Below are 24,361 nucleotides of genomic sequence, written 5' to 3' on the forward strand. Positions count from 1 at the left end.
AAGTGTAAATAAGTAGGATAATTTAATAAGTTTGTAGGTACAATGTTTTCATAGTATTTTTATTATTGATCAATTTACACAGTAATATTACCAACGAAGAATCACGTCATTGTTTAACTTTTTACCTATCATCATAGCTCATAAGTTCGTAACTATCAACTAGCATCTTTAAATCAATAGTTCAGACATGTCAGTCAGACAAATCTCATTCAAGGATCAAGGAAGACAAAAAGTCGCCAAAAAGCATTTGTGGTTTTGGTTATGCTTCTAATTTGGGCTAATAAAATCTATCTCTGTAATTGCTAGTTTTTAAAACGTTAATAATTATAATAATTGCAATTAAAAAGTCTTTTAGTCCGTGCCAATAAATACTGTCAATAACAAATAAAGCCAAAAATCTACCTAATTATTTGCGTAAACTTATCTTTGATTGCAAAATAAATTAAAGAGACATTATGACGCTATTCTCTGTTTGATTTTTATCNTTGGTTGGTACATAGTTTATATAAAATAACATCTTTATGTTTATAACATCCCCAAATTTGAAACCGATCAGCCAAGTAGTTTTTTTCGTAGACACAAAAAACCGGTTCCAAAACTTCAAAACGCTCTCCTGGAAACTTAACATTTTGAAGATACGTCGTTGTTCGGCGACGCCGACGAAATACACTAATCGTCCGGGTGCCCTAATTGGTCCATCTACTGTTCCCAATAGGTTACAATCATTTTCGATCACGAGCTTTACCTAATGGTATTGATGTTAAATAAATAATTTTATAGGTTCCAAAATATTATAGCGGCCGCCCGCGACTTCGGACGCGTGGACCCCGTTTTCCCTGCTGTGTAAACCTCACGGAGCCCGAGACCTTTCCAACGAATGCAAAACCGTGGAAATAGGTTCGTGCGTTCTGGAATTATAGCGTCAGGAAGGAAAACCCGACTTATTTTTATATGTATAGTAGATTTAAACGAAACATAAAAGTCACTCCAAGTTAGTAATGTCTCTGACACCACCTGCGCGTGAGAATGAAATGCATGTCATCGATATTGACGAAGAAATGGACGACATTATAAAGGACACCGAAGGGAAGCGAGATGCCGAAACACTGAATGCACCGAAAAAGCGACTATTAGAAGTTGAAAATGCGAAGAATGCAGCAGTTTTGTACGCAAATGGTAAGTAAGCTACTAACGTAAACCATTGAAGTTAAAGTAAGGGTCATCAGTGTGCTTACCATGAGTTTACGTTTGGTGTGCTCGATAGTGACTGCGTAAATTAATGACATTAAATGTATGACAGATTGTACAGCGCCCCTAGCGGCTACATTTAAGAACTAAAATCTTCATTAGAATTTTTTGACGCACTCGATAACGAGCACACGAGAGTTTGGGAGCTACGTCGAAACATTTAGACAAATACCTGCACAGAACATCACCTCACCTCACGATGAACGCTGACTGACTAACAATTAATAAATTTTCACGTTTGAAAGTCCAAAGGCATTGACCACATTCAGCAGGCTAGCCCATTAAAGGGTTAAATTACAGATCAGGTCTCTATTTTCAGATAGAGATCTAGACTTAAAATAGAAACATCGCTTTTTTCAGTGTTTCCCAGTTTATTCTAGATGTAACACGATTCTCAGTTTAGAAATGGATAAAGATTTATTCAGTATCATCATACAAAGTAGGTAACAAAAGTTAGAACTAGATAAGTTTAAACCTTCCGTGCTCGGGCACGTTAAGCCAGATCAGATAGACGGCTCGCTCATAAAGTCTGGCACTGGTTGTTAAGCATTGGCGATAAAGTAAAAGCAAGTGAAATATTACCAAAGCTAAAAATATCTTATCACTATTCATGCTTTATAATGCTGGGGTTGTCTTTGTTATTTTCATTATAACTTTTGATGGCTCTACCTTTTGCGGCATACTAAAAATTACGCGAAACTGCCACCACCATACAACTTAACTAAGCCTACCTAAAAGCATATTTTTCCGACCCGTCGCTAGTCGTTAGACAAGCACTTAGGTGGGACACCTAGTTTTAAGTTTCTTTTCTCTTCTTTACTTTGGTGTTAGAACGCTAAAATCACAAAAATAAAAATAACCAATTTGAAAATTATAAATAACTTGAAAAAAGATGCGACTCTAAACGCTAAAAATTTAATAAAAATAACCAAGTCTGTAATTCCATAAAACTATCATCCTTTCATAATTCCAATTTAATCAAGGGAACCTCGACAGAATTTCAATCTCTACCATGATTAATGGTTAACTCATTAAACTTCACCTACTTTAAAATTAAATATTGGTAAAGAGAGCTTACACCATGGCTTGCGTGCAGGTAATGAAAGTGTCACCATGACTTATCCAGGGTGAAACTATCGAGAGCAGATATTGTATTTAGTTTCTTCATTTTTAGGGTTCCGTAGTCCTGAAAAGGAACCCTTAACTATTTGTTATAGGTGATCGTTTTAGTCGGAAATTTTGAAAAGACCAGATTTCAGAACCCTATCAATTTTTAAGGAGTAACATAAGATAATTCTGAATAAGTGTCTCTTTAAACACTCGACATTGCCGAACAAATACTCACAATTGAAGCCATTAAACAGCTTTCGTTTTTTTTTTCTTATATGTTGTTTGCCTTGCTATTTTTACCCATATTTGTAGGCAAAAGACAAAAATAACAGATTGACAAACAATAATAAATTCAGATCACTATCTTAAGCTCACGTGCAGTGTGAACCACAGATCCGGCTAGTTACACCCTGTATGTAGAGTGAGAATTAGTTCACTCAACGCAGTATTCGCAATATAGGTACAAATAGCTATCATTAATATATCTCTTTAAATATTATTATAGGAGGCCACTCTTGTAACATAGTCTAATTCAACGTTCTTTTAAAATATGTCAGTCAAGAAGCCCTACGGTAGTTTAGGTAGGTATCTAAATTAACATAGATAGCTAATATTCTTATACAAACAAGTGTTTTAACAATTTGTTTACCTTCCATTAAAATGCTATTCTGGTACTTAAATAATGCCTGTAAAAAAGTACGCATCACGTGATTAAAACTAGGTATTTACATGACAAAGTTGCAATTAGCAAAGAACTACGAGTACCTAATTAATTACTATACCGTTGTTAGTACCTAGTTACTTAATACTAACTTATGTATTCAAATTAAACACAATATGCTTTTTAATCAATGATGTTCGACGAGGATATCGATAGAGATGATTATGATGAACGTCCCTCAGGCTCTATAAAAAAACTAATAAATAAAAAAATATATTAATGTCTATGCACCCCGTGTTATAATGATTTTGTTATTATTTGCAGCACTAGATAAATTTTTAAATATTTATTCAATTTTAATCAGTATCAGATCAGTTTTGGCACTTATGATATTATTTTGGCAATGATTAATACTTATTTAAGTAACAGGCATTTAACATTGAAAACGTTGACAATAACACCGCTAAAAGGCCAATAAAACGGTCCTAGGTCGATCTTTTCAATAACACAAGAAGTAGTCGAACTTGTTTGCCTAAAAATATGCATTTATTTAATGGTTGTTGCAACTTCCTTGTGTTAAAAACACTTACAAATCTTGTTTTTCGAAATAATTAACGTAAAGCTGCAAAAACGACAACGTGTCATTTAATGATATATCTAAATACACATAGCAAATTATAAATTGCTTGTGAATTTGTTGATAATAATGCTGTTATTTTCAGTAAATTAATATCATGATTAATTTACTGAAAAGAACAGCTCGCGAAACATCAGAATTTATACTCGTAATAGATGTAGATGTAAACTTGGGATGATGTCAAAACGAATAGGTCGTTAAAAAAAGGGAAAAAATAGTGAATCGAAAAGAACGTAGCAAATGTAGTATGAAAAGGTCGTAAAAATGAATTAATTAAAAATGACGTATAGCGATCGTAAGTATCGTAACTTAGTATAGTTAGGAAGTTACTTCCTATGGTACACCATGCCTTATAATGTGTATGCGACATCAGTATGCTACATTCGTAGGAGTCACACAAGGACGTAAGTTTAGCCATTACTCCTTACCTTTATTTTTCTGGTTCTAAACCTGGTGGGTTATTACTCGAATAACCTTTATTAGGTCACAAAACAAACTAAAATTGTTTATTTTAAAAAGGTCAAGTTGGCGAACATTTTAAGCCTTGTTAAAATACCTACCTTACTAGAAACTAATTGAAATTGAAGATCAAGAGCATAGTTTTTTTCCGTAATAGGTACCTATCGAAGTGTAAATAAGTAGGATAATTTAATAAGTTTGTACAATTTTTTCATAGTATTTTTATTATTGATCAATTTACACAGTAATATTACCAACGAAGAATCACGTCATTGTTTATCTTTTTACCTATTATCATAGCTCATAATTTCGTAACTATCAACTATCATCTTCAAATCAGTAGCCCAGACATGCCAGTCAGTCAAATCTCATTCAAGGAAGAAAAAAGGCGCCAAAAAGCATTTTTGGTTTTGGTTTTGCTTCTAATTTGGGCTAATAAAATCTATCTCTGTAATTGCTATTTTTTAAAACGTTAATAGGTATAATAATTACAATAGATACTGTCAATAACAAATAAAGCCAAAAATCTACCTAATTATTTGTGTAAACTTATCTTTGATTGCAAAATAAATTAAAGAGGATATTATGACGCTATTCTCTGTTTGATTTTTATCATAATTTATTCAATACATTGCTCTAGCTTCTGGACAGCTTGTGTCTTAGTCTAAGTTTTTCAAAATAATTATTTGCTTCACAAAACACCTCGTGAACACACAGCATTCAGCATAGTATCGTTCAGTAAACATGAGCCCGCCGGCTCTGCAAGACGCAGACCACACTTGCGCGAGCGCACCGAAGGATCACGTACTAACAATCGAGCCGGTTATCGATTGTGTCAAAGATACCGTTCTGGATATCGATACAGATATGGATAAAGGTAATTAATTAATTGTGCAAGTGTTTATAGTTATTGTAGTGACGTGGTATTAATGATATTGTGTCAGTAAGTAGCTAGTAAGTTATAAAACACTGCGCTCGTTGCCGGCGTTTGGATCGAAACAACGTTGCTTCCATTGTTGACAGTGCAAATATGTCACACTTACATAATCGGTTGTTTAATTAACAATGGAACATTGCCTTTAAACTTAATTTACATATTTTATAGTAGGTACGTAGTTTTTATCATAGAACATAATTAAAAATTTTATGTAAGTAGAAGGTTCTGTAAAATCATACTAAAAATTGTTGACAAATACATACATACACTCGAAAAACATAACCCTCCTTCTGGCGCAGTCGGGTAAAAATGGTAATCATCGTTTCAACTTCTTAATAACAATAAAAGTCAAGATTTCAGTATATTAAAATTTGATTCTTTATTGTGGTTTCATGAAATAATAGTATCGTACCTACCTTCTGGACGTGCATTTTTATGACTACTTATAGGTAAATCGTTAATTAAGTAGGATTTTGCTTCCTGCTTAGCCCAAAGGTTACTTAGCTGGCAGAGAATGCCCAATTCCATTATGTACCAACTACAATAAATAAATAAATAGATAGCTATGGTACATTGAATTCAACTAATATGAACTACTTACCTACCCTTCAAAAAATTATACAAGTATTTTTTCTATAATTACATATTTAGAGGCTTGTTCGTGGAAGTTTATTGTTTCATGACCCATTTTTATGTCTTTACTTATGAACTACCTCTTGCCCACTTTGTTTGGCCATATCTATCCATAGATTACTCTACTAATTGAGCACAATCATTAGGAACGAATATACGTAACTGAACAAGTAATTAACATGAAGGTCAAAAAACAACATAAGCGAGCTTAAGTATTGACAGGTAATAAAAAAACTTATAAAAAACATTATAAATAATAAATAAAAATGTTCTAGAACATGTCGGTAGCAATTGATTGATAAAATAGGAGGAGCTTAAAAGTTCAAAGTGATTATACAGGGTGGCCAAAACAGTGAGGTCTAAAAGAAAAATTTAGATTCCTTACATCAAGGTGTACCTAAATCACCCCCATGTATATAATACGATTGTGCTTAGTTTAGGAGATAGAGTTAATTTTGTGATATTTTAAAATTTTATGACCTAGTAGGCTTTAAACATTTTTATCTTTTTTTTGGGTTGACTTTTTTCAGATTTCTTTTTTTCGACAGATTTGTTATTAATTGCAGATGTTTTAAAAAAATAATTACCTTCCTATCTTTGATTTAAGATACAAAAGTTTTGCTAGAAACATTAAAATTATGCTTTTATCAGAACACTATCAAATTTTCAACTTAAAAGTTTAAGTAAAAAAAAGAACTTCCATAGGTCCAAAACGATTTTAAAAACTGCGCCGTTTCCTGAAAATTCATAATAATACAAAAAAACTTGTACTTAATGGGCCACTTTTTCCTGTAATCGGTCCACTAAAGTGGTAAGTCGGAGATTCCGTTACATGTTTTTGACTTTCTTAGAGTGAATTAATATTGGGAATCCTCTAAGTTTACATTACGTAGAACAGATTTAAAGCTGTAACTGGACAGAACATGTTTTTATTCTCAACGAGGAAACTCTTGCCCTTCATCACACCTGGTGGAAACTGATGATTATGCTGAAGGTGGAAGGGAACTTCAACTACAAAGGAACTATGGCTTCCTACCTCCAAATTCCGGAACACATTGTTATTTTAAGTAAGTTTTGATGAACATAAACCAAATATTCCTCCTTCTTCTTCTCACTGTAGTAGGTATTTCAAGGGTAATAGTAAAATGTAACAACTGCCTCTGTCTTCAAGTGGTAAGAGGTAAGCTTCAGAGGTCCCGGGTTTGATTCCCAGTGGAGGTGAAATTTTCTGCTCGGTTTGGTTGGTGGTAGGGTTTGATCTAAGTCTGCCTGGCTAGCAACTCTATTTTCCTAAGTCTGTCACTATAACAATAATGTTAAAAGCATTACTGTATTCCGGCATTTGGAGGTAGGAAGCCATAGTTCCTCTGTAGTTGAAGTTCCCTTCCACCTTCAGCCTAATCATCAGTTTCCACCAGGTGTGATGAAGGGCAAGAGCTTCCTCGTTGAGAATAAAAACATGTTCTGTCCAGTTACTGCTCTAAATCTGTTCTACGTAATGTAAACTTAGAGGATTCCCAATATTAATTCACTCTAAGAAAGTCAAAAACATGTAACGGAATCTCCGACTTACCACTTTAGTGGACCGATTACAGGAAATAGTGGCCCATTAAGTACATGTTTTTTTGTATTATTATGAATGTTCAGGAAACGGCGCAGTTTTTAAAATGGTTTTGAACCTATGGAAGTTCTTTTTTTCACTTAAACTTTTAAGTTGAAAATTTGATAGTGTTCTGATAAAAGCATAATTTTAATATTTCTAGCAAAACTTTTGTATCTTGAATCAAAGATAGGAAGGTGATTATTTTTTTCAAACATCTGCAATTCATAACACATCTGTCGAAAAAAAGAAATCTGAAAAAAGTCAACCCAAAAAAAAGATAAAAATGTTTAAAGCCTACTCGGTCATAAAATTTTAAAATATCACAAAATTAACTGTATCTCCTAAACCAAGCACAATCGTATTATACACATGGGGGTGATTTAGGTACACCTTGATTTAAGGAATCTAAATTTTTCTTTTAGACCTTACTGTTTTGGCCACCCTGTATAGCTGGCTGACAGCTTAATAACAGCGTGGCTCTATCAATCGATATGCAATTGCAGTTCTACGTCAAAGGAAAATTATATGTTGCTTTTTATTTCTATTTTCTAAGTGATAGATAGATCAAAAACCAAAAATACATATGTAGGTACACTAAACTGAGAAAAAGTTATTCGTTCGTTCGTTCGTTCGTTTCAGCCGAAAGACGTCCACTGCTGGACAAAGGCCTCCCCCAAGAGAAAAAGTTATATTGAAATGTAATGTAACGTAAAAACAAGGAAAAGAAAAACCCAATTGGAGCGGTCTTATCGCTAAAAAGCGATCTCTACCTCAATCTGGGAAGAACTGTCATAGCGGTAATGTCTGCATACCATTATTTTTATTAATTTAAACATACAGTTTAAACTTATGATGGAACAGTTAAATTTATATCTATACTAATATTATAAAGAGGAAAGATTTGTACTTTTGTATGTTTGTACTAGGCTCAAAAACCACTGAACAGATTTTGATGAAACTTTACAGTATTATTGTTCATAATCCAGAATAACATATAGGCTATAATTTATGACGATCTGTGACAAACGAAATTTCACGCGTGCGAAGCCGCGGGCGGAAAGCTAGTCATTAATAACACATACACATATCAAGAAACAGTGCCTATATTCAAAGCTTTTTGAATAAATATGACTGTAAGTATGTAAATACAAAGAACACTAACGGTTTCACGGTCCTCAGTTCCTCACATCGATATTTGAACACGGCTGCATAATGACAAAATTTAATAAATTATCGCATCATCAGATTACAGGGACATTAATGTTTATTTAACCTTAACTTTTGCAAATATTACGTCTTTTAGGTGCCAGTCAACTTATAGAATATTATGTAGGATGTCATACAAGTCATACAACTACATCGTATTTTTTTATTTTATTTTGACCGAACCAGGAACCGAACCTTGGGCTTGGACCCACTTTAAAGCCTACCTAAAATAAAATTACATGACCAAGAAGATTATTGAATTCAGAACCACAATAGTTGTTGGATTGTAATACTTCAAGATTCCAGTAGATGTCACTATTTCTAGCAGCGAGTTTTTAGCTTCTGTTTTTCTCAAAAATTTATTTTAGAGACAATGACCTTATAGCTGCTAAGTTTTCCTCTTACCTACCTACAACCTATTTCAATGCTCATTAATATAAATTCTTTAGAAATTGATTGAAGTGGTATTATAATCTATTTAATAGTCGAGTAAGATAAATGACGTTTTGGTGCCGGTTGGTGGGCACCCTAATACAACGTCATTCTCACCGTATTTTATTTATAGTTCCAAAATACTGTACCTCTAGTACGAAAAACTTTCGAGTTCGTTTCGTTGCGTATTCAAAGTGTCATCGAAAAATTTTGTATGAAAAATTAAACAGCGCCCCCTAGGGCGGCTATAATATAGGGGGCGCTGTTTAATTTTTCATACAAAATTTTTCGATGACACTTTGAATACGCAACGAAACGAACTCGAAAGTTTTTCCTACTAGAGGTACAGACTGTCCTGTCGATGACATTGACAGTGGGGCGCCACCGTCAATACTGGATCGCTGGTTCATATTTTTGCCATGTTGGAAACCATATAGTTGAACGATGGTAGCGCCCCCCTGTCATTGAGTTTGGTGGGACAGACGCGTGGGTCATCTATATGCCGATTCGTACGATATTATTAAATACAGATACAGAAAGAGCTTCGTAAGCTTCAGAAATCCCCTTTTTTCAGAACAAGGGAATGTGTCATTTAATTATTTTTGGTCTCTATGCAGTGATATTAACTAGTATTTCGAGCACAACTCTAGTAGATTTGTAATCTGTATTAAAAAAAAAAGACAGAAGGAAAACAGCTGGCTGTCAACATGACTGATGACAGACAAGCAAAGCAAAAACTTGCTTTGCTTTCTGTTTCTGTCTGTATTCCATATGTATTACTTTTCTCTATGCTGTATTCTATTGAATCGGCAATGCTTGTAGTGTGCAGTCATATTTTTTAATTATTACGCCTTTGCGATAATTAATCGTAAATTGCTTATTAGCGGTTTGTTATTTTACGTCATTCCAGTGCGGTGTTGTTGTAATTTAATATAGGCTGATTCCGTAATAAAACTCAGACACGGCTCTTTACTCCGTAATCTAAAAGTTTCGCAATGGTTTTGGGTAAGTTTCTATAAGGATAAATACAACAAAACATCAACAACTCACAGTCAACTCAAGACTGATTCTTAGGACTAAACTTATGTCAAAGAATTGTAGACTTTTAGCTTATATTTTAAGGTTTTTGTACAATATTTGTCTGGTTAAATTATCTAATGTTGTCGAGGATTTGAGCAGGTAGGTAAAGGAACCGGTTTTGTAAATTACATAATTGTTTATGGATTAAATTCGAAAGTGGTGAACTGGTGGATTATATCACTCCTATGCTATCAATTATTCCTGGTTTTCGTCCTGTAATCAATCCTGTATAGTTCTTGCAAGTCACGAAGGCAAGTTAGCTTTACTTGTGTGTGTACTAGTACATGCACATAACGATAGTGTAATGGCTGTCAAAACTTTGAAAAACAAACAGTAGCTAGCCACACATGTAAAGCTCACTTGCCTTCGTGGATAATTGCAACAACTATACTAACAGATCATGAAGTAAGTGCTAAAACTACAGTATTTGGAGCAGAATTAATAAAATTGATTGCTAGCAAAATGTTCTTAAGCTTCAAATTGGTGTAATTAAATATTGAACAAAATCATAGTCACAATAAACATAAGAATTACTAGACAATTTGGAATCAGGTCAATGAATACTTCCAATTTCATAGAGGTCGGTCATTCACCACAGTACAGACTTGATAACATGTTATTATCTCTTGAATATTAATGGGTCTTATTTGTGTTGAGTAAATGTTTGTTTGTTCCAGGAAATATTTCTGAATTGAAGGGCAAATCAGCTAATGTTGCTGAGGTGAGTGAAATTAGTAGCTTAGTAACTAGTATAGTATAGCAGTATGTCTTCATAACCTAGTGTATTACATACTTTGTAGAATTTACTGTTGAAATGTCACATTTTTGGATCAAACATAATAATTACAGGATGTGTATTTTTTTCTAGCTTTAGGGTTGAATTCCTTGCTAGAACAATGTGTTTAAAAAAATGGAATCATATAATTTCTCTTTTTTGTTTTTTTTTTCTTTTTGCTATATCCAATATTCCTTCCTATAGATATAGACATATGTGTTTTTCTGATTGAACATTTTTCGCTGAATAGGTACCTACATCAGGGGTTCCCAAATTTTTTTTGCCAAGGAACCCTAATTGATTATACTTTTCCTAGCGGAACCCCCGTACTACTCCGCCCGCACGCCATGCTCCTCCCTTGTGCGTAAACAAGTCGGTGCGAGCGAACAACGTCGGTCACGAAACGTGGGATAATATTTTTTACGGAACCCTTGCGGCCTTTCCACGGAACCCCAGGGTTCCGCGGACCACCATTCGGGAACCGCTGACCTACATCACGTCATTGAATGCTTTATCATCTAGAAATGCACCAAATTCAAGAAAACTAAAATAGCGTGAATGTTTTTTTCAACACACGTGTTAGTGATGAGCGAGTTAGATGAACCGGCGCTCCGCCGCGGGCGAGACCTTGACCGGCAGCGAACATGCATTTAGCCATTTCTGTTCTTTGTGTTACTAGGAGCTAACATGTATTTTAGTCTAAATGGTTGTTGCTGTTCTTTGTATAAAATACATAGGTAGGTACGTCGCCGCCCCTATAACTAAGTATAAGTTTATCATTTTTGCCATGTCCTCTCTCCTAAGATCTACATAAAATAGGTCTACCTATTTACCTACACTCGTTCGTTTCAGCTAAATGACGTCCACTTCTGGACAAAGGCCGTATCCAAGTATTTCCACAACGACCGGTCTCACGCATTCAGGTGCTTCCCGCGACCCTCACCAGATCGTCATTTCACCTAGCTAGTGGGAGGCCTGTCCACACTACGTATCTTCCGGCCCGTGGTCGCCACGCGAGAACTTTTCTACCCCAACTTTTCTGACCATCTGCTTTACGAGCATTGCCACTTAAGCTGGCCAAAAGGGCTTTGGTGTTCCATCTCCTCATTTCTGATTCATTATTTACGTAGGGTAATAATACTATAATCGTCTCAAGTAACCCAGATATTCCTCTTCAGTCCGTGCAGCGAGCCCGCGACGCTTTCAACAGAGGCGTCACAAAACCCGTAGAATGGAGGCGACAGCAACTGGAGAGCCTGATGCGAATGTACAAGGAGAACCAGCAGGCCATGATCGATGCCCTCAGGGAGGACCTGCGGAGGAGCAAGATGGAAGCCGTGCTGTTGGAGGTCGACTATCTCATCAATGACTTGACGAACACGCTGCATAGCTTGGATGAATGGGTCAAACCTGAGAGAGTGAGTAGTATTATAACTCAATTAAAACGCTGTAAACCTAATTAGTGACAGAACAGTAAATTTTATATCTTTTGGGAGCTCGCCTTCTAAATTGATTTAGGAAACCCTCCAATCATATTTGGTCAAAGCCATCACCGAAATCTGTATTGTTGTTTGGTCATTTATTTGATAGATAATTTTAATTTTACTGTCGCCATTTACATGCCATTTCAACAGTTTAAAACCCTATCTTCTATTTTAGCCATCAAAAGGCCTGGTGAACATACTGGACGAAGTAGTGATCTACAACGACCCATATGGCGTGGCCCTGATTATCGGCGCATGGAACTACCCTCTGCAGCTGTTGTTGCTGCCAATGGCTGGCGCCATAGCCGCCGGCAACGCAGTGGTCATCAAACCCAGTGAAGTGGCCGAGTCTTGCGCCAGATTTGTTGCTGAGATGGTGCCTAAATACTTGGACAATGTAAGTCTAATGTTCTTCTGGTGATTGGTGTGTAGAACTACAATCTGCAGCTATTGTTGATGCCAATGAATAGCGACATAGCCGCTGGTAACGCAGTGGTGATCAAGCCTATTGAGCTGGCCAAATCTTGCGCCCAATTCGTCGCTGAGATAGTGCCTAATACTTGGACAATTTGTTTGTTTATGACTTCTTTCTAAGTCATTGATAGACAAACTGAAAAATGATACTTTGCCCTGAGATTGTTTATCTCTCAAACTTTAATCCAATAAATTATTTGTTGTATCACCATCGCGAGCGAAGTTATCTAAATGAATTACTTATAATGATAAACGATTACAAGTAAAATTAAATGTGTAAAGAATATAAGTTTTGGTCATATAATCATGCCTAGGTAGGTACTATTAATTACATAGGAAAATCATCATAATGTCTACAAAAAGGCTCGATCGTTTAGCCATTAGCTTAAGTCAATTTGAGTGAAGGACACAGGCCTCTACTGCCTCTACTAACTACAATATACATGTCACATTAATGATACAGAACATTATCAGGCATTTTAATATTGATTTACGTGTTAATATCATTTGTAGTTAATAGGTAAACTATCTACATTTACCTACAGTATGTAGTTGTAGATAGGGTAATTGCTCCGGTTTTCCGTCTAGCTCCTGTTTTCGTATATTTGACCGACTTGCCACAAACAAATACGGAAAATTAGAATACAAACCTAACTTTCCGTGCGAGTTTGGACTTGTTACAATCTATAATATCTAAGTAACAGTTCTGCCTGCATGAAAATGTTATTTGACAAGAAATAACTCCAAAAAAATATACGTTAGTTGTTGCTGCACACAGGTGAATGGAAAACGTCGTCAAGTTAGAAAAAAAACGTGCCGGTAGGGAACTTTCATGGTATGTTTAATTACTGTTTTACCTACTTTACGTAATGTTTTTGGCACGTATGTCTAATTATTAGCATAATAAACACAATTTTAAGGGTTTATTAATGTTTTTGTATAGTAATCTTAAATAATTAAGTGGACTAATAGTAACATAACAATTTTGCAAGATTTTGGTTTTCGTCCACGTGGACGGAAACCCTGACACCTAGTTAATAATTTAATTAATCATTTTACTTCAATGAACCTACAAAATACAATGTTTTTTCTTCCAATGTGATCTTTATTGCTATTACATTAAACTTTTTAGTTTACGTCCACTTTTTAACTGTGATGAACCCATAAAATCCGTTAAAAAGATGTGGACGAAAACAAAAAACAGCTTTGAACGTTGTTGTGTTTTCGTCCATGACGTCATGAGCAAGCACTGGGGTGGACGAAAACCAAAACAAGCTATTCCTGTAGATTAATTAGTTTTCGTCCATTTGTCCTTCGACCTATTGAAATATTTTCCTAAATTTAGGTAAGAAACTTATTTAAATATTTTTGATATCATTTGAAAGCTAACAAAATTACCTTTCAAATGATATACCACAATCCATAGTTACTGTATTGTAGAATTGGTTTTAAGTTAATAATTCAACTGCACCCTTTCTTTTACACAGTGGTCGAAAACTAGCGTACACTAGGACGATATTCATTTCGCATCACAAAGTTGGCAACTCCGATAATTGGACGAAAACTAGCGCACTTACCCTACTAATATTTTGTTTTTATGCTTTTTATGGCATGCTCATAGGGTACAAAGTACAAGTGGAAACTAAACAAAACTGGTTTTATAGCAACACACCAAATCAGTATGACGCGTTACGATGCGTTTCGTAATCATTATCTAGTTCTAGATTTTTACGTGATATAATCAATTTATAACAGTCAATTTAATTAGAATCTTCTTTGGGCTAAATGTTACTCATATTCTAAAATTTTAAGCAAAATTTAGATTACATTATAAAGTAGGTACAATTATTGCTCGTTTCTCTTGACTATGTTTACCGTTTTGTTTGTTTAATGTGCATGAACATCAATAATCAATTATGTCTGCATAATTAACCTGATCTTAAAACCGAAATTGATATTTAAATATACAGAAACAAATTTACATTTAAATAATGATGATCAACCGCCAGAAAAAGTATCTAATAATTTTACCTTAAGAGTAGGCGCACACCGTTGATTTTTAGTTGGCCGATAGTTGTGCCCGATTTTAAATTGTATGAAGAATCGGCCAAATCGAATCGGCGTAGTGTGCGCACTTCCATACATGCCCATACTGAGCAACTGCCCGGCTAAACTATCGGCCGACGAAAAATCAACGGTATGCGCCTACTCTAAATATCTACGTTACTATACACGTGTATAGTTTAATGATTAAGTACTAGATAACATTGAAACACCGACAATGCCATGAGTCAAGGTGATGAACATAATTTTTCCCTACAATTACCTACATGGGCGATTTGCGTTTAAACGAATCCAATGAAGTTAGAATCAAAATCATATCATAATAGAATCATTAGCAATTAACTTTTAACTTACAATTTACGAGTTTAAGTTGCAATAAGTAAATAATTTTTATTATTGTTTTATTATTTTAAAATCGTCACCCATGACACAAGCTCAATTCTCTGCATAAGTAATTGTTTAGTTTATTATTATTCCTTTAGTTGACGTAGAAATTGTAGGTATGTGTTTACAAGATAATAATACCTACGAAATTTAGTCACCAACACATCAGACACTTTTGTAGAAAACTAACACCTATTACAACTCCTCAACACAAATGTTTACCTTGATGTTCAGTCGTTGTTGTTAGTCGTTATTCTCATATACAGTGTGAGTCACGTTAAAGTGTACATATGAAAATAGATGAAACTAAACCTATTTTTATCGACAAAAAAGAGGTCAAAAATTTTTTGACATTTTTTTTTAATTTTTTATAGAATTTTTTTTCTTCCAATTACTTATAGTAAAGAAAACGTAATAACTTTTAAACTAAGCGGTATATCCTGATAAAATAAAAACAGTAATAATGCTAAATAGCAGGCGATACTAAAAAAATACATAAAATACACAAAAAAGGCCAACAATAATAAAAAATGATACTTTTTGAAAAAAAAACTGCTTTTAAATTCGTGTTTTTTTGGTTATTTGATAAATTTCTCCAAAAAATGCTTCTATAACCGGTAGTTTTTACTACTTTGTATTATTCTCTATTGTATTACCGTCGTGAAACCAAAAATCGCATGTCTCTATCCCTATCACAACATTTGCAATGATCGTTTGAACTAAGCCTCTCCGAGCGTGCTATTCAACGCTTCGTTAACAACGAAACTGAAAATGGCTCTAGATTTGTAATTTAGATAAAGACAAGTTAAATTTAAATAAAAACAAAAGATTTCGAAGTAAAATAAGCATTTTAGTTAAAATTAAAATTTTCTCTACCTGCAGGCGGAGAATAATGTTGTGGTAGGCCTTTGTTCAAACGCTCATAGCAAATGTTGTGATAGGGATAGAGACATGCGATTTTTGGTTTTACAAAGATAATACGATGGAGAATAATACAAAGTAATAAAAACCACCTGTTATAGGGGCATTTTTTGGAGAAATTTATCAAATAACCAAAAAAACACGAATTTAAAAGCAGATTTTTTTCAAAAAGTATCATTTTTTATTATTTGTTGGCCTTTTTTGTGTATTTTATGTATTTTTTTAGTATCGCCTGTTATTTAGCATTATTACTGTTTTTATTTTATCAGGATATACCGTTTAGTTTAAAAGTTATTACGTTTTCTTTACAATAAGTAATTGGAAGAAAAAAAATTCTATAAAAAATTAAAAAAAAATCTCAAAAAATTTTTGACCTCTTTTTTGTCGATAAAAATAGGTCTAGTTTCATCTATTTTCATATGTACACTTTAACGTGACTCACACTGTATTTAACTGGGGGCTCTGCTAATAGTGTTAAACGAACTCTACGAATCCTTGCTTAAAGTTCCCAGTTGACAACGAACCACTAATCTACTACTTTGCCTGGCCCATTCCCATTTTATTTGGGGTCGGCCCTCCGCGTCTTGCGTCCAGGCGGCTTGGTCCTGGGTTGTCTTACTGTTAACTTGGGCTTCTTTAAGGTCGTTGTTGATTACGAACATCCATGTAATTCGGGGTCTTCCTCGTCCGCGGGGCTTAGTTTGGATGTCTAGCACTTTTCTGGTCATATGGTCGAGTGGTCGCCTCATGACGTGTCCGTACCACCGCAGACGGCTCTCCTGTATTTTAGTTGGGATAGGTCTCACTTTGAAGGTGCCTCGTGTGTGTTTCTTACATGGTCTAGCCTAGTTACATCACCTGCCCATCTGAGCATCTTCATCTCAGCGCAGTGCAATTGGTTTTCGTACTGCTTACGAACCCCTAAACTAACCAATGAAATCTCCAACTATCAACCAACTAATTATTACAGGATGCCGTGGTGGTCGTGCAAGGTGGTGCCGAAGAGACGACTGTGTTACTAAAAGAGAAGTTCGACTACATCTTTTACACTGGAAGCACTGGTGTGGGAAAGATCGTATACGAAGCGGCCACCAAGCATCTCACACCAGTGACTCTGGAGCTGGGAGGGAAAAGGTAACTCCACTCAACTTATTAAGATTCTAAATCGTAAAATAATGTATGATTTTCTCCATCAGTGTGCTACTTTGGAGAATTTGTTGTTTTGACCCCTGACGAAAAAAGAGTTACAATAATGATTGAATGCTATGTGTGTGTTATGTGTACCGTAGCTCTTAAACGAATGATCCGATTTAGATGCTGTTTTTTACGTTTTTCTAGCAATGGCTCTTAGATTTGTTTTATCAATATCATTTCAGCCATTTCAATTAGCTCTTAGTTTTAATTGGATGCCTTTTTTAACAGATTCGAATTTGATTTTTTATACAACAGTCCCTTGAATTCTTATCTTCTTCCACAGCCCTGTATACATAGATAGCTCAGCCGACTTGGAAGTGACTGCCAAGCGTATACTATGGGGCAAGTTCATCAACATGGGCCAGACATGCATCGCGCCAGACTACATCCTCTGCAGCAAAGAGATCCAGGACAAGTTTGTGGAAGCCTCCAAGAAGGTCCTGAAGTCCTGGTACGGTGAGGACCCTCAGAAGTCGCCGGACCTTTGCCGCATCATCAACAACAGGCATTTTAGGTGAGATTTTACGCTTCATAACTTAAAATTTTTGGCCTTTTATGTTTTTAGTATAGACCTTATTTTTAATCAATCAAAAAAGAACTCTTTTTTGTTGAATTTAGCTACAGCCTCCCTAGTGGCAAAACGCCAGAGCGAAGCGATGGCATTCCGAAACGTTTTGCCACTTGTCTAGGTGGGCACTGAAATGTAAATCAAAATATATCCTTTTATGTTGTTGCTATACAAATGTCTGATGGAAAAATTATGTTGACATTAAAATTAATCACAGTGGCACGGATTACGCTATCTGTAAGATAAGCCTCCTAGATAAGTATATGAACTTATGAAGCAAGATGAACGGGCCAGTAGGCTTATACTTATACGCTGTTTTTGGGTCTGGCCTTTGCTTATACGAGCATCATGGAAGCATTATTAAGACATTAGTAGCTCTACTATCGTCAAATTAATAGCATTACAAATGAAAAATCTTTAGCTGTCCAAGAAAACAGGCTATTAAGATCGATACAATGTTTCTCATTTCAAAGACAGGTACTTTTCTAGAACCTTCGTGTAAGGATTATAATAAAACACAAAAATAACATACAAATGCAACGATTTCGAAATCCCATAACCTGTTTATGCTGCGTTGTGATTAAAATCTATTTCTGTACGGGCAAACAAATTCGAGGCGATGACGCACTGTGCACTCTGCCCTGCCTGACGATAGAAATATGTATTTTAGGTTCGAGTCGATATCAAATAATGGTCACATTATGTACGAGCACTACACTTGAATCATGTCAAACGCTCGTATTCACAAACTCTCGTATCACTATGAGGTCTCACAGTGCGCGTGGACGCACAGGGTGACACACGAACCAATCACAGAGCGCTATTCAACGCTGTGCGTTCGATTTTCTGCTTCACTTAAGCAAGCATCGTTTGTGAATATGGGCGTAAGTCTTATTACAGGGGATCAAAGGTTACTACATTGGTCTTAGAATCGGTGCATTCAGCCAGGAATGGCAAAAAGGCGACTATTATTCTTTTAAAATTATGTTTTAGTCTGGCGAATAACATGGTGACGTGAACAGCAACATTTTTGAAGTGCATAAACAACATAGATAGCGTGAAGGAAAAATGGCTTATTNTGGTGGTTGAACGTCATATTCCATAACTTCAGCTTTATAATATTAGTATAGATAAAACATTTTCATTTTCATTACAACTCCTCAACACAAATGTTTACCTTGATGTTCAGTCGTTGTTGTTAGTGTTACATAAACATGAACTAAAAATAAACTATTGTTCTCAAAATTTACCTAACTGGGGGCATTGCTAATAGTGTTAAACGAACTCCACGAATCCTTAAAGTTCCCAGTTAACAACGAACCCCTAAACTACTACTTTGCCTGGCCCATTCCCATTTTATTTGGGGTCGGCCCTCCGCGTCATGCGTCTCCAGGCGGCTTGGTCCTGGGTTGTCTTATTGTTAACTTGGGCTTCTTTAAGGTCGTTGTTGATTACGGACATCCATGTAATTCGGGGTCTTCCTCGTCCGCGGGGCTTAGTTTGGATGTCTAGCACTTTTCTGGTCATATGGTCGAGTGGTCGCCTCATGACGTGTCCGTACCACCGCAGACGGCTCTCCTGTAATTTAGCTGGGACAGGTCTCACTTTGAAGGTGCCTCGTGTGTGTTTCTTACATGATCCAGCCTAGTCACATTACCTGCCCATCTGAGCATCTTCATCTCAGCGCAGTGCAATTGGTTTTCGTACTGCTTACGAACCCCTAAACTAACCAATGAAATCTCCAACTATCAACCAACTAATTATTACAGGATGCCGTGGTGGTCGTGCAAGGTGGCGCCGAAGAGACGACTGTGTTACTAAAAGAGAAGTTTGACTACATCTTTTACACTGGAAGCACTGGTGTGGGAAAAATCGTATACGAAGCGGCCACGAAGCATCTCACACCTGTGACATTGGAGCTGGGAGGGAAAAGGTAAATGCGCTTGGTATATTATGTTTGTTTTTCTTTATCAGGGTAGGTAAGTCAGTCAACTTCTACACACTTACACCACAGAATACATAATAGTAGCAACAGAAATTGCACTCCTTTGTGTAGGATCAGATGCCGACATTTTAACGGTAATAATAATAATGCAAAATATCCAACGCACCTGGTGCATTCGAAATCGCACCTTACTACTACGCTCACAAGAGCGCAATTTTTTTGTGTTCAGAGTTGATATACCTCACAGCTCAAGCGTCAGGGTTGTATAAGCAAAGTAAAATAAATAAAAACTTAATTTTAAGAAGCATTTATTGTATTTACGATTGGTAAACTTTAATCTAGTGGTGTTTGTATAATCGTACTCTCTAAAGTACCTATTAATAAACTTCAGTGTTGCGATATTTCGAAATTGGACAAACAGTTTTAATTGTGTAGTGTCGGAAAATAGACACGGTGAAATTAAATAATTTTTTTGCTACCTTTTTTTTGTCATAAGTATTTCATAATTATTTACAAAGTGTAGCTTTTTTAAATTATTTAAATCACTACAGTTAATTATTATTCCTAAATATTACGATTTTCCATTAAATAAGAATAACAGTGCTGTTGGAACAATAAACCTTGATTGCGACGATGATCGACCGAGCGTGTATAGGTACGCGTGTGTAAGTACACAGGCGCGTGGCGGCCCTGACTGATCTGCAACTTCAAGTTGTCGCGCGCTGTAGGTAATTATCTCGGCCGGCATAGGCGAGTGACGGAGGCCTGCTTACACTTCTTTTATACATTGGAATAAGATGCCGACAACAGAGGGCCCCCGCTGAAAATCAGTTTCAAGACAAGCCCTGGTGCGGTCATGATGTATGCTGAGCGGGTGCCTTTTTGTCAGAGGGGCACAAGCAGCTATCTGTCCATTTTTGTATCTTCTTCGTTATGTACCTATGTCTTGCGTGCTTGTATGTCTTTCTTTGAAATAAAACACTATTCTATTAAGATTGTGTTATCAACTTTTTGGCCACTTTGTGTATCACGACTGTACAAATTCTTGATGCTTTGGACATTACTTATTTTGACCCCCGACGCAAAAAGAGGGTTTTTTAATTTAGATGCTATATTATGTCTGTCTACGAGCTTAGCTCTTAAACGGATGAACCGATGTGTATGTGATTTTTTTAAAGTTTTTCTAGCGATGATTCTTAGTTACGTTTATCAAAATCAGTTCAACTGTTTCAAGGCCCCTAGCTCTTAAAATAGTGAACCTATTTGGATGTGGCTTTTATATTGGCCAGTACATTGCAGCCTCTTAATTTTTCTTTTCTTCCACAGCCCTGTATACATAGATAGCTCAGCCGACTTGGAAGTGACTGCCAAGCGTATACTTTGGGGCAAGTTCATCAACATGGGCCAGACATGCATCGCGCCAGACTATATCCTCTGCAGCAAAGAGATCCAGGACAAGTTTGTGGAAGCCTCCAAGAAGGTCCTGAAGTCCTGGTACGGTGAGGACCCTCAGAAGTCGCCGGACCTTTGCCGCATCATCAACAACAGGCATTTTAGGTGAGATTTTACGCTTCATAACTTAAAATGTTTGGCCTTTTATGTTTTTGGTATAGACCTTATTTTTAATCAATCAAAAAAGAACTCTTTTTTGTTGAATTTAGCTACAGCCTCCCTAGTGGCAAAACGCCAGAGCGAAGCGAAGGCATTCCGAAACGTTTTGCCACTTGTCTAGGCGGGCACTGAAATGTAAATCAAAATATAGGTATCCTTTTATGTTGTTGCTATACAAATGTCTGATGGAAAAATTATGTTGACATTAAAATTAATCACAGTGGCACGGATTACGCTATCTGTAAGATAAGCCTCCTAGATAAGTATATGAACTTATGAAGCAAGATGAACGGGCCAGTAGGCTTATACTTATACGCTGTTTTTGGGTCTGGCCTTTGCTTATACGAGCATCATGGAAGCATTATTAAGATGTAGCGTCAGCGTACACTGCATTTGTTTATTAGACAAAACACAGACAGGAGCCAAAAAGAAAGTAGCTCTGCTATCGTAAAATTAATAGCATTACAAATGAAAAATCTTTAGGTGTCCAAGAAAACAAGCTATTAAGATTGATACAATGTTTCTCACTTCAAAGACAGGTACTTTTCTAGAACCTTCGTGTTATGATTATCATAAAAAGACAAAAATAACATACAAATGCAACGATTTCGAAATCCCATAACCTGTTTATGCGGCGTTGGTGTGATTAAATTCTATTTCTGTACGGGCAAACAAATTCGTGGTGATGACGCACTGTGCACTCTGCCCTGACGATCAGAATTCAGAAATATTTATTTGTTTTTACAAGATATTATTATTACAATTGGCATATCCACAACACATGTTGACTCAATGAGGGTTTTCGCGAATGAAAAATCCGCCAGATGGCAATACGTAGACGCGAGGTCCAAATGCTGCATGATTGGTTATTTTTGACATGACATTGACAGACATGTCAAAATCCACCAATCACGCAGCAGTCAGACCCCACATCCACGTCCCGCCATCTAGCGGATCTTTCATTCGCGAAAACCCTCATTGAGTTAAATGACTAATTAGTCATGCAAATATTGAAAAAAAATTTTGTAAGTACAAAAGAACAATAATAAATTACAGCGTTTGAATGTCATGCTTTACAATAAAATAGATATTAATTAGGTTCGATTCGATATCAAATACTGCAAGTCACATTATGTACGAGTACTACACTTGAATCATGATGACAGAGGAACAAAGGTTACAAGATGGGTCATAGAATTGGTGTATCCAGCCAGGAATGGCAAAAAAGGAGACTATTTTCTTTTTAAATTGTGTTTTAGTTTAACATGATGACGTAAACAGCAACATTTTTGAAGTGCATAAACAACATATAGCGTGAAAAATATGCATAGTGTTGCATGAATGACCTTAAGGCCGCTTGTAGACGTCCGTTTTTTTGACCGGACAACGGCCCGATTTTTTCACCGGATTTAGCGGTGGCGTATGGTTTATAATGAACGTGTGCACATGCATCGGACATAGGTCCGGCGAGAAAATTGACAGCAAACAAAGGATATCCGTTTTCTGACGGTCCGTCGTCCGGTGAAAAAACGGACGTCTACAAGCGCTCTAACGCAGCCTTCTTGTAAAAGAACTAAACAGAACACGTCACTAAAAACATTGTCTGTAAACATTGCTAAATAACTTCTTGCGGAATTTTAATTAAGTAGATTTTGAAAGTTTAGTCAATTTATAATTATTTTGTGTCACAATAAATTATAAAATATCATAAGAAAAAAAACAAAATGAACCTTATTCCCTTCCAGTCGAATCCAAGCGGTCCTCGACGCGAACAAAAGCAAAGTAGTTGTCGGTGGCAACTACGACGCCAAAGACAAGTTCATTGAACCGACCATCCTGGCCAATGTGTCTCCCTCTGACAAGATCATGGAGGACGAAATATTTGGGCCACTTCTGCCCATTGTCCCGGTGGCTGACGCGTATGAGGCCATCAAATTCATCAACGAAAGGTAAGATTTGAAAGTGTGCTGAGTTTTGCAAACATTTTTCGCGGTTAGATGAGCCTTTTGAAGTTATTATAAGGTGGGATAAGATGGAAAATTCAACAGTGAACCCAATAATATAAAACAGAACGTTATTATTCTTCAAAGTACGGAACACGGCATACCTACCAAGCAAAAAAAAGGCGCTCTGTATTTTTAATTACGAAAATTACTAAAAGGAAACTTTTCAAGCTGATGGTCATGACTTTTCCGTAAAAATTCACTAGTTTACAATAGACGTCTGCATTTTGCTGTTGAATTTCTGTCATCTTTTCTCCTACACCTTGTTTTTATGTTCTTAAGATGACATGTCAGTTTTTTAAATAAAAAATCTTGGTTTCACTCTAAATAGTGGCTCATCTAACTTTTTACATATTAATATCTGATCGGCAATGAAGAGACTTTTTGCCGACTATACATTGTTTGAAAAGGGCATCCATGAAAAGGGGTATACTTAATGAGATATTTGATACGCAAAAGATACATTTATATTAATATTTTAATCATCATCAACATACACATAAAACGTAATGTTGCAACGCAAATGTTACGTACAAAAAAGTGTTTGTCAAACTTTTGCTATTGTTTTTTTGCGTTCATGTTGCGTCCAACCATTGGGTGAATTTTTTTATTGTGTTTTAAAGTCATTGGGTTTATTTTGCTTACTTCATCTTGGTTTTGTGTAAATTAAAAATAAATATTAATTTATTACTATTGGCAATTAGCATACGTGAAGGACTTTGTTTTTTTCTTTTTTTTTATCCACAACTAACAATTTTTACAAAACTGGCAACTTTTTGTTTTTTTTTATGGAATAGGCAAAGGCATTTTTCCAATTAAATGTAGTCTCGGTCAATAAGGCTGACACTGCATTGGTACATCACAATACCAGCTGATCTATTGCCTTGATATAGGGCAAGATATTATTTGAAACATGGCCAATATTTTTTTAC

General features: G+C 35.8%; 1 protein-coding gene across 7 annotated transcripts in view; it reads left to right on the plus strand.

Annotated features, from left to right (window-relative positions):
• Positions 1 to 1,008: 1,008 nt before the first annotated feature.
• Positions 1,009 to 24,361, plus strand: part of LOC114350996 (Aldehyde dehydrogenase type III) — a 30,866-nt gene continuing 7,513 nt past the window's right edge. For 2 of the 7 annotated variants that reach the window (XM_028302012.1, XM_028302013.1), the window contains exons 1-7: positions 1,009 to 1,176; positions 10,684 to 10,727; positions 11,960 to 12,199; positions 12,441 to 12,662; positions 17,079 to 17,242; positions 17,586 to 17,816; positions 23,172 to 23,375. In XM_028302012.1, coding sequence (XP_028157813.1) covers positions 1,032 to 1,176; positions 10,684 to 10,727; positions 11,960 to 12,199; positions 12,441 to 12,662; positions 17,079 to 17,242; positions 17,586 to 17,816; positions 23,172 to 23,375 — 1,250 coding nt within the window. In that variant the 5' untranslated portion in view covers positions 1,009 to 1,031. Of the gene's footprint in view, positions 1,177 to 4,839; positions 4,993 to 9,717; positions 9,932 to 10,683; positions 10,728 to 11,959; positions 12,200 to 12,440; positions 12,663 to 17,078; positions 17,243 to 17,585; positions 17,817 to 19,639; positions 19,804 to 21,141; positions 21,373 to 23,171; positions 23,376 to 24,361 lie in introns of those variants that run through there. The other 5 variants (XM_028302010.1, XM_028302011.1, XM_028302014.1 and 2 more) reach the window with 4 other exon arrangements.

Source organism: Ostrinia furnacalis, unplaced genomic scaffold, assembly GCF_004193835.3.
Source record: "Ostrinia furnacalis isolate ACB-3 unplaced genomic scaffold, ASM419383v2 OfSCF1066, whole genome shotgun sequence".
NCBI classification, from domain to species: domain Eukaryota; kingdom Metazoa; phylum Arthropoda; class Insecta; order Lepidoptera; family Crambidae; genus Ostrinia; species Ostrinia furnacalis.